Below are 11655 nucleotides of genomic sequence, written 5' to 3'. Positions count from 1 at the left end.
TTTACCGACAGGTTTATTTTGATGCATCCAATTTAAACTTCATGAACTTCTCTACTAATTATCCAGTGTCATGATATGAATGAGATTATACTAAGCAATAGGGTAATAATTCCCATTCCAGGAATAGTTGAAGTTTCCATTTTTATTGGAAAACTTTTATTGTATTTTATACATCATACTAGCTTCATAAATCCCATATATGTTCTGTGAAGAACTAGCTGAAAATGCTTCCCAGAGCCCCAAACTCTATACTGTTCTCAGAAAATGAAGTTGAATATGGTGTGTAATTTTCTTTTCTGGAATTGGAGGAAGACATAGAGATAAAAAATGGAAACAAGTAGCATATTTGGAGATTTTTTTTCCCTTGAGAGGGATAACAAAGACCTGCCTAATAATGAATCATATCAGATCAATGAAAAGAACCTTTACTGACCTTCTGTTCCAGTACAATTGGTCCAGCAATGTGCCTACAAACCCTTTATCTACCAGCTGAATACAGAATAAAGAATGCTCTGAGGTACTTCCTACAAGAGTTGACAAAGAGACCTTTCTATTTCAATAAGTTAATATCTGAGGAAGCAAAAGCAAATGGAAAGGGCAAAATGACATGGGGACATCAAACTCTGGGGACCCCGCAGGGAAGGGAAAGGGGTGCCTAGGCATCTCTATGGCATCCAAATGTCCACATCCCAGGTCCACATTTACAGGCTCAGACAAGCTCAGAAAACTTACATGAAAGTAAGAATTACAGAATTACAAAAAAATTCTAGAATGTCTGGACCCTAGCCAGACTCCCACTCACATTTCCAGTACAAGTCTATGGCATCATACCTCAAGCAATGCCCCTCCAGCTCTCTGCCTGGAGTGCCTCTAGCCCATGCCCTGGCATGCCATAAGCACCTGGGCACAAGCTTCCCAGAGCAGCCCTCAGTCAGATGCTGAGGGCTCCCCCTTGTGATTGGAAAAAAAATACTCCAACCTTTCATCTGGCACACAGGGCAACTCTAAAACACCCTGTACACCAAGTTAGTCCAACCCCCGGCCTACGGACTGCATGTGGCCCAACACAAACGCATAAATCTTTCTTAAAACACTTCATTTTTTTTCCATTTTTAAAAGCTCATAAAAGCTATCTTTAGTGTCGGTGTATTTTGCGTGTGGTCCAAGACAATTTTTCCTCTTCCAATGTGGCCCAGAGAAGCCAAAAGATTGGACACCCCTGCTCTATACTATATCCCAGATAATACTCTATGAACCTAATTATTAATGTTCACTGTACTGGCTGCTTTCCCTCCAAATCTCACTTCACCGCTCTCCTAATAGTGTTTCCTGGGACCTCCTCCCAAATAAACTATTTCACTCAAATTCTTGTCTCAGATTCTGCTTTTAGAGAATCCCAAACTAAGAAAGAAACACAATATGATGTAGGACTGAGTTCTTTTAACTCCATACTCAGCTAAGGACATCAAAAACTAACAAGAAAGATGGTTTGTGAACCCAAATTCATAGTAAAACCCATCAGACAGGGGGCATTTCTAATAACTTGGAGAGATGAGAGAAGGGAGTAGAAAGAAATTTTTAAAGCAATTTAAAAGAATAGGAGGTTGACAGAAAGATAAATGGTGGTAAGATATACTGTACATGTTATTAAAACAATTATAGTACACATACATGAAATAATAGTTTATCTATATGAGTAGGTTCAGCTTACAAACTCTTCAGTTAATTTAAAAATTAAATGAAAATGTGAAGCCATGTTTGGGCTAATACGGCAAAAAAGTTGTCATGTTTTGGATTTCTTTCTACATATTCTATGGATTCTCTATCTTTCTCTTACACACACACACGCACACACAAACACACACACATACACACACACAGTTGATACTATCATATAAGCAATTCTAAACTTAATTCAAAGTCTCAGGAATAAAAATATGCTTTCACCAAGTATGACCAGCAGAAATTTAAGTTTGTGTGTTAATTGTTCTGCAATTTGACTGACAATCAAATCTGTTCAGAAATATATGATTACTTGACACTTCTATGATCAAATTTTTATTGTTTATTTTATAAAAACAGTACACAGTGAAACAAAAGAAAATTATTCTTCTGTCAGCAAGTAACGAGTAGGTCAGACTTACTGTTAAGAGGTTAAGTAGACATCATATAAGCTTACAGCTTACAAGGTACTTATTAGCTTGCCACAGTTTCTTTGCATCTTCTCATGAAACCAGTTTCAAGAATAAAGATGTACAACATTTCCAGTAAGATAAAATGAAAAGTCACCCTCTTAAAACATTATTCTGAACACTTCTGCATGAAAGGACTTTGTAAAATTAGGCTGTGATTTTTAGACAATTTCTACTCTTCCTCAAGAAGAGTCGTGTTTAATTCCCCAGGACACAATTGTACAACTATAGGCTAGATTTTAAAAGAATGATTGTGTCTTGATTGCTTGACCTGTTGAATCAGATTCCAGAATATTTCCCTGAAATCTGCTTTTCTACACACTACCATAACTATTTGCTAATTTCAACAGATTCAGACAAATGACATGTGATCAGCAAAAGAAGATTCTTACTTCATAATAATTAGTGGCTTGCAAAGGAACCTCAAAGTACGTCAAAGAATTTAAAAGTGTCTCCATTTATCAAAAAATAAACACTCATTTATCCAAGAAGCAACTTACTTTGTAAACATATGTCTAAGTATACATGTCATTATTTATTCATTCATGCAGTAAAGTTAATCGGTGCCTATTATTTGCCAGATACTAGGATAGGTATTAGGGTACAAAAATCCTTGCCCTGCACTTGAATGTTTATAGGTAGAAAAGAGAAAAAGAGTCATACATACAAGTGAGTACAATAAAATGTTCCAAATATGTTGGGTAGCATATCTATTACTTCATTCTCAGTTTCATTCAACAACTATTGCACACCTACTATATGCCAAGGATCATTTCAATTTACAATTTATAAAAGGAATCCCCATGAGGGGCAGTGATACCTTAGAAGAAAGATTATTTTTGTGGTGGTTGTTTTAAGCATACATAATGATCCACAATTCTAGTAATGTGTATTATCTAGATAATTGAAAAAAACTTATAAAATAAGCTTTCTTTCCTGAAATCCTCTTTCCTTTGCAAGTCAATAATAGAAATGAAAGCCCAAATCAGTTAAGTATGATGTTCGAGAGCCATAAAATAATTGTCCTTACCAAGAATACAGGATTGTTCCAACAACAGACGTGAGTTTACTGTTTTCTTGTTTTTGCTTTGCCAGGCCAAAGTCAGCTACAATTCACAAAACAATATAATATGTTATTATATTTTCCCAGAGTGAGCATTGTTCCTTAGCATTTGACAATCTACACAATAACTACTACACTTCATAACCAAAGGCTTTTCTTTTCTTACCCTCTGTCAAAATGCCCAGTGTGCCAATCTTCCATGTAATTCCCAGTCTTAATTAATGGCATACATACACTATGTCATTTTGCTATATATTTTGATATAATGAGGTTTATCATTTAAAAAACCATAAAATAAGTTTTGCTGACTGAAACATAGGACAAAGTACTTATTGAAACTGTGATTCCATTTTTTAGGTTATCCTTTATAATTTTTAAATAAACAGAATGAATCTAACATTTGGCATACAGCAGTCATGACCTCGTCAGGCTAAAAGAAAAGATACACCCGAGTAAATACCATAAAGGCCTGAAAACCTAAAATTAACTGGCATCAACGTGTACCAATCACAGTACAAGTATGTTCAAAATAATCCCAAAATATTTATATATCAACAAAATATTCTGATTCTTATCACAGAACACCAAATATCTATATTTAATATTAGCACAACCTTGTACTTTTCATAGTATCTTCAGGTACTTGTCTTTTTTTTGTTGTTTTTCCTTTTTTTTTTTTTTTTTGAGACAGAGTCTCGCTCTGTCGCCCAGGCTGAAATACAGCGGTATGATCTTGGCTCACTGCAACATCTGCCTCCCAGGTTCAAGCGATTCTCGTGCCTCAGCCTCCCAAGTAGCTGGGATTACAGGCACGTGCCACCATGCCCAGTTAATTTTTGTAGCTTTAGTAGAGATGGGGTTTCACCACATTGGCCAGGCTGGTCTTGAACTCTTGACCTTATAATCCATCTGCCTCGGCCTCCAAAGTTCTGGGATTACAGGCGTGAGCCACCGTGTCCAGCCTGTCTTTTATAAACCAGTCAACAACTTAGGTCAAAGTGATCAAAACAGATATTTTACCTATCCTTTTGTTACAGATTCACTAATATTACAAGAGACTTAATTACCAGGATTGCACCAAAAGACAATGCAGAACCAGGACAAGAATTCAAGTTGCTTTTCCTAATAAGCTTTGATATTCTCAATATCATGTTGTAAAGTGTGGCAAATGCTCATGGAATTTCACTGGAACAAACTTCAATGCAGTATTTGATTATATGTACTAAAATATCTTTCAGGTAGAAACTATTCCAAAGTAGTTTCATTTCAAAATAATAAAAATTCACATTATTAATAATAATACACGTTTACTAAACAACAAGTCTATACTAGCACAAATTCAGCCACTTTCATGAATTGCCTCGTTTAACACGCATAGCACTCTGAAAGATAAGTATTATCATTAGTATAGCTTAGTGCTTAAAAGCCAGGACTCAGGAACTGGACAGCCTCAATCTGAATACTGACTCTATTATGCATAACCTGAGTAACCCTGGGCAAGTTATTTAATCTTGCTTTCCAATAGCTTTCTTTTTTCTTTTTTTTTTTGAGACGGAGTCTTGCTCTGTCGCCCAGGCTAGAGTGCAGTGGCGCAATCTTGGCTCACTGCAAGCTCCGCCTCCTGGGTTCACACCATTCTCCTGCCTCAGCCTCCGGAGTAGCTGGGACTACAGGTGCCTGCCACCATACCTGGCTAATTGTTTTTGGTTTTTTTTTTGTTTTTTTTTTTTTTGTATTTTTAGTAGAGACGGGGTTTCACGGTGTTAGCCAGGATGGTCTCTATCTCTCGACCTCATGTTCCACCCACCTCGGCCTCCCAAAGTGCTGGGATTACAGGCGTGAGCCACCATGCCTGGCCTCCAATAGCTTTCTTATCTGTAAAATAAGGATTATAATAATATAGTACTGATATATACTGTAAACAGAATAGTATGATAGTAAAATTTAAATAATTTAATATATGTAAATTTCATACATGTATTACATATAAATACATGTAGTAGAGTACTGAACAACTGATGTATATTATTATTCAATTATCACAATTACCCATTTTATAGATGAGGAAACAGGCTCAGAGAGAATGTGTGACTTGCCCAATGTCTCACAGGGAGAAATTAACAAAGTCAGATACTAATCTGGGGTTGCTTGATTCTAAAGCCCCAAATCTCACCAAGACACAATACTATCAATATAGAAAAAGAAGGACCAGATCAATTCAATGATAAACTCAACCAAACATTTAAGAAATATATACCAATTCTACACAGACTCTACCAGAAAATAGAAGACGGAATACTTCCCAAATCACTTCATAAAGCCAGCATTACATCATTCTAAAACCAGACAAAGACATGACAAGAAAAGAAAACTACAGAATAAGAGCCTCATGAACACAGACACAAAAATTATCAACAAAATATAAGTAAATCAAATCCAGTGACATATAAAAAGTATTATACATAATGACGAAGTGGGGTTTATGCCAGAAATACAAGGCTAAATTGAAATTTAAAAATCCATCAATGTGATTTCAATAGAAGCCCGAATGCCAGCAGTATGCAATATATCCATGTAACAAACATGCACATGTAGCCCCTGAATCTAAAATAATTTCCAAATAAAAATTCATCAACTGGGCGTGGTGGCTCACACCTGTAATCCCAGCACTTTGGGAGGCCAAGGTGGGTGGAGCAACTGAGGTCAGGAGTTTGAGACCAGCCTGGCCAACATGGTGAAACCCCATCTCTACTAAAAATACAAAAAAATTATCTGGATATGGTGGTAGGTGCCTGTAATCCCAGTTACTCAGGAGGCTGAGATAGGAGAATCATTTGAATCTGGGAGGCACAGCTTGCAGTGAGCTGACATCGCGCCATTGCACTCCAGCCTGGGCAACATGAGCAAAAATCAGTCTCAATAAATAAATAAATAAATAATAATTTTTAAAAATCATCAATGTAGTTCACCAGATCAGTACATTAAAGAAGAAAAACCAGTCTGGGTTCCAAGATGGCCAAATAGGAACAGCTCCAGTCTACAGCTCCCAGTGTGAGCGATGCAGAAGACAGGTGATTTCTGCATTTCCAGTTGAGTTTTGAAGAGAGCAGTGGTTCTCCCAGCACGGAGTTTGAGATCTGAGAATGGACAGACTGCCTCCTCAAGTGGGTCCCTGACCCGTGAGTAGCCTCCCTACCGGGAGGCACCCCCCAGTAGGGGCAGACTGACACCTCACACGGCTGGGTATCCCTCTGAGATGAAGCTTCCAGAGGAATGATCAGGCAGCAACATTTGCTGTTCAGCAATATTCGCTGTTCTGCAGCCTCCACTGCTGATACCCAGGCAAACAGTGTCCGGAGTGGACCTCCAGCAAATTCCAACAGACCTGCAGCTGAGAGGTCCTGACTGTTAGAAGGAAAACTAACAAACAGAAAGGACCTCCACACCAAAACCCCATCTGTACATCACCATCATCTAAGACTAAAGGTAGATAAAACAACAAAGATGGGGAAAAACAGAGCAAAAAAGCTGAAAATTCTAAAAATCAGAGTGCCTCTCCCCCTCCAAAGGAATACAGCTCCTCACCAGCAATGGAACAAAGCTGGATGGAGAATGACTTTGACAAGTTGAGAGAAGGCTTCAGACGATCAAACTTCTCCGAGCTAAAGGAGGAAGTTCGTACCCATCGCAAAGAAGCTAAAAACCTTGAAAAAAGATTAGACGAATGGCTAACTAGAATAAGCAGTGTAGAGAAGTCCTTAAATGACCTGATGGAGCTGAAAACCATGGCACGAGAACTACATGATGAATGCACAAGCTTCAGTAACCAATTCGATCAACTGGAAGAAAGCATATCAGTGATTGAAGATCAAATGAATGAAATGAAGCAAGAACAGAAGTTTACAGAAAAAAGACTAAGAAGAAATGAGCAAAGCCTCCAAGAAATATGGGACTATGTAAAAAGACCAAATCTATGTCTGACAGGTGTACCTGAAAGTGATGGGGAGAATGGAACCAAGTTGGAAAACACTCTGCAGGATATTATCCAGGAGAACTTCCCTAACCTAGCAAGGCAGGCCAACATTCAAATTCAGGAAATAAAGAGAACACCACAAAGATACTCCTCGAGAAGAGCAACTCCAAGACACATAATTGTCAGATTCACCAAAGTTAAAATGAAGGAAAAAATGTTAAGGGCAACCAGAGAGAAAGGTCAGGTTACCCACAAAGGGAAGCCCATCAGACTAACAGCGGATCTCTCGGCAGAAACTCTACAAGCCAGAAGAGAATGGGGGCCAATATTCAACATTCTTAAAGAAAATAATTTTCAACACAGAATTTCATATCCAGCCAAACTAAGTTTCATAAGTGAAGGAGAAATAAAATCCTTTACAGACAAGCAAATGCTGAGAGATTTTTTCACCACCAGGCCTGCCCTACAAGAGCTCCTGAAGGAAGCACTAAACATGGAAAAGAACAACTGGTACCAGCCACTGCAAAAACATGCCAAAATGTAAAGACCATCAATGCTAAGAAGAAACTGGATTGACTAATGAGCAAAATAACCAGATAACATTATAATGACAGGATCAAATTCACACATAACAATATTAACCTTAAATGTAAATGAGGGCAAATGCTCCAATTAAAAGACACAGACTGGCAAAAAGAGTCAAGACCCATCAGTGTGCTGTATTCAGGAGACCCATTTCACATGCAGAGACACATATAGGCTCAAAATAAAGGGATGGAGGAAGATCTACCAAGCAAATGGAAAACAAAAAAAAGGCAGGAGTTGCAATCCTAGTCTCTGATAAAACAAACTTTAAACCAACAAAGATCAAAAGAGACAAAGAAGGCCATTACATAATGGTAAAGGGATCAATTCAATCAGAAGAGCTAACTATCCTAAATATATATACACCCAATACAGGATCACCCAGATTCATAAAGCAAGTCCTTAGAGACTTACAAAGAGACTTAGAATCCCACACAATAATAATGGAAGACTTTAACACCCCACTGTCAACATTAGACAGATCAACAGGACAGAAAGTTAACAAGGATATCCAGGAATTGAACTCAACTCTGCACCAAGTGGACCTAATAGACATCTACAGAACTCGAAATCAACTGAATATACATTCTTCTCAGCACCACATCGCACTTATTCCAAAATTGACCACATAGTTGGAAGTAAAGCATTCCTCAGCATTGTAAAAGAACAGAAATTATAACAAACTGTCTCTCAGACCACAGTGCAATCAAACTAGAACTAAGGAATAAGAAACTCACTCAAAACCACTCAACTACATGGAAACTGAACAACCTGCTCCTGAATGACTACTGGATACATAACGAAATAAAGGCAGAAATAAAGATATTCTTTGAAACCAATGAGAACAAAGACACAACATACCAGAATCTCTGGGACACATTTAAAGCAGTGTGGAGAGGGAAACTTATAGCACTAAATGCCCACCAGAGAAAGCAGGAAAGATCTAAAATTGACACCCTAACATCACAATTAAAAGAACCAGAGAAGCAAGAGCAAACACATTCAAAAGCTAGCAGAAGGCAAGAAATAACTAAGATCTAGAAGAAATTGATAAATTCCTGGACACATACATCTTCCCGAGACTAAACCAGGAAGAAGTTGAATCCCTGAATAGATCAATAAGACTCTGAAATTGAGGCAATAATTAATAGCCTACCAATCAAAAAAAGTCCAGGATCAGATGGATTCACAGCAGAATTCTACCAGAGGTAAAAGGAGGAGCTGATAGCATTCCTTCTGAAACTATTCCAATCAACAGAAAAAGAGGGAATCCTCCCTAACTCATTTTATGAGGCCAACATCATCCTGACACCAAAGCCTGGCAGAGACACAACAAAAAAAGAGAATTTTAGACCAATATCCCTGATGAACATCGATGCAAAAATCCTCAATAAAATACTGGCAAACTGAATCCAGCAGCGCATCTAAAAGCTTATCCACCATGATCAAGTGGGCTTCATACCAGGGATGCAAGGCTGGTTGAACATACGCAAATCAATAAACGTAATCCAGCATATAAACAGAACCAAAGACAAAAACCACATGATTACCTCAATAGATGCAGAAAAGGCCTTTGACAAAATTCCACAGTCCTTCATGCTAAAAACTCTCAATAAATTCGGTATTGATGGAACGTACCTCAAAATAATAAGAGCTATTTATGACAAACCCACAGTCAATATTACACTGAATGAGCAAAAACTGGAAGCATACCCTTTGAAAACTAACACAAGACAGGGATGCCCTCTCTCACCACTCCTATTCAACATAGTGTTGGAAGTTCTAGCCAGGGCAATCAGGTAGGAGAAAGAAATAAAGGGTATTCAATTAAGAAAAGAGGAAATCAATTTGTCCCTGTTTGCAGATGACATGATTGTATATTTAGAAAACCCCATCATCTCAGCCCAAAATCTCCTTAAGCTGATAAGCAACTTCAGCAAAGTCTCAGGATACAAAATCAATATGCCAAAAACACAAGCATTCCTATACACCAAGAACAGACAGAGAGTCAAATCATGAGTGAACTCCCATTCACAATTGCTGCAAAGAGAATAAAATACCTAAGAATCCAACTTAGAAGGGATGTGAAGGACTTCTTCGAGGAGAACTACAAACTACTGCTCAATGAAATAAAAGAGGACGCAAACAAATGGAAGAATATTCCATGCTCATGGATAGGAAGAATCAACATCGTGAAAAATGGCCATACTGCCCAAGGTAATTTATAGATTCAATGCCATCCCCATCAAGCTACCAATGACTTTCTTCACAGAATTGGAAAAAACTGCTTTAAAGTTCATATGAAACCAAAAAAGACCCCACATTGCCAAATCCTAAGTAAAAAGAACAAAGCTGGAGGCATTACGCTACCTGACTTCAAACTATACTACAAGGCTACAGTAACCAAAACAGCATGGTACTGGTACCAAAACAGAGATATAGACCAATGGAACAGAACAGAGCCCTCAGAAATAATACCACACATCTACAGCCATCAGATCTTTGACAAATCTGACAAAAACAAGAATTGGGGAAAGGATTCCCTATTTAATAAATGGTGCTGGGAAAATTGGCTAGCCACATGTAGAAAGCGGAAACTGGATCCCTTCCTTACACCTTATACAAAAATTAATTCAAGATGGATTAAAGACTTAAATGTTAGACCTAAAACCATAAAAATCCTAGAAGAAAACCTAGGCAATACCATTCAGGACATAGGCATGGGCAAAGACTTCATATGTAAAACACCAAAAGCAATGGCAACAAAAGCCAAAATTGAAAAATGGGATCTAATTAAACTAAACAGCTTCTGTACAGCAAAAGAAACTACCATCAGAGTAAACAGGCAACCTATAGAATGGGAGAAAATTTTTGCAATCTACTCATCTGACAAAGGGCTAATATCCAGAACCTACAAAGAACTCAAACAAACTTACAAGAAAAAACAAACAATCCCACCAAAAAGTGGGCAAAGGATATGAACAGACACTTCTCAAAAGAAGACATTTATGCAGCCAACAGACACATGAAAAAATGCGCATCATCACTCGCCATCAGAGAAATGCAAATCAAAACCACAATGAGATACCATCTCACACCAGTTAGAATGGTGATCATTAAAAAGTCAGGAAACAACAGGTGCTGGAGAGGATATGGAGAAATAGGACACTTTTACACTGTCGGTGGGACTGTAAACTAGTTCAACCATTGTGGAAGACGGTGTGGCGATTCCTCAAGGATCTAGAACTAGAAATACCATTTGACCCAGCCATCCCATTACTGGGTATATACCCAAAGGATTATAAATCATGCTGCTATAAAGAACACTTGCACACGTATGTTTATTGTGGCACTATGCACAACAGCAAAGACCTGGAACCAACCCAAATGCCCACCAATGATAGACTGGGTTAAGAAAATGTGGCTTATATACACCATGGAATACTATGCAGCCTTAAAAAAGGATGAGTTCACGTCCTTTGTAGGGACATGGATGAAGCTGGAAACCATCATTCTCAGCAAACTATCACAAGGACAGAAAACCAAACACTGCATCTTCTCACTTATATGTGGGAATTGAACAATGAGAACACTTGGACACAGGAAGGGGAACATCACACACCGGGGCCTGTCTTGGTGTGAGGGGAAGGGGGAGGGATAGCATTAGGAGATATACCTAATGTAAATGACAAGTTAATGGGTGCAGCACACCAACAAGACACATGTTTACATATGTAACAAACCTGCACATTGTGCACATGTACCCTAGAACTTAAATTATAATTTTAAAAAAAGTAGAAAAACCATGTGATCATCTCAACAGATGTGCAAGAAGCATCAGC

At 38.0% G+C, this 11655-nt stretch overlaps 1 protein-coding gene across 20 annotated transcripts in view; it reads right to left on the bottom strand.

The window, feature by feature from the left end:
• Positions 1 to 11655, bottom strand: part of LOC105488951 (NIMA related kinase 10) — a 271931-nt gene that overhangs the window by 152704 nt on the left and 107572 nt on the right. For 19 of the 20 annotated variants that reach the window (XM_071090803.1, XM_071090789.1, XM_071090797.1 and 16 more), the window contains one exon: positions 3223 to 3298. In XM_071090803.1, the coding sequence (XP_070946904.1) occupies positions 3223 to 3298 (76 nt within the window). Of the gene's footprint in view, positions 1 to 1751; positions 2222 to 3222; positions 3299 to 11655 lie in introns of those variants that run through there. The other variant, XM_071090804.1, reaches the window with a different exon arrangement.

This window comes from Macaca nemestrina, chromosome 2 (genome assembly GCF_043159975.1).
Source record: "Macaca nemestrina isolate mMacNem1 chromosome 2, mMacNem.hap1, whole genome shotgun sequence".
In the NCBI taxonomy this organism is placed as follows: domain Eukaryota; kingdom Metazoa; phylum Chordata; class Mammalia; order Primates; family Cercopithecidae; genus Macaca; species Macaca nemestrina.
This window is presented reverse-complemented; position numbering and strand designations above follow the sequence as displayed.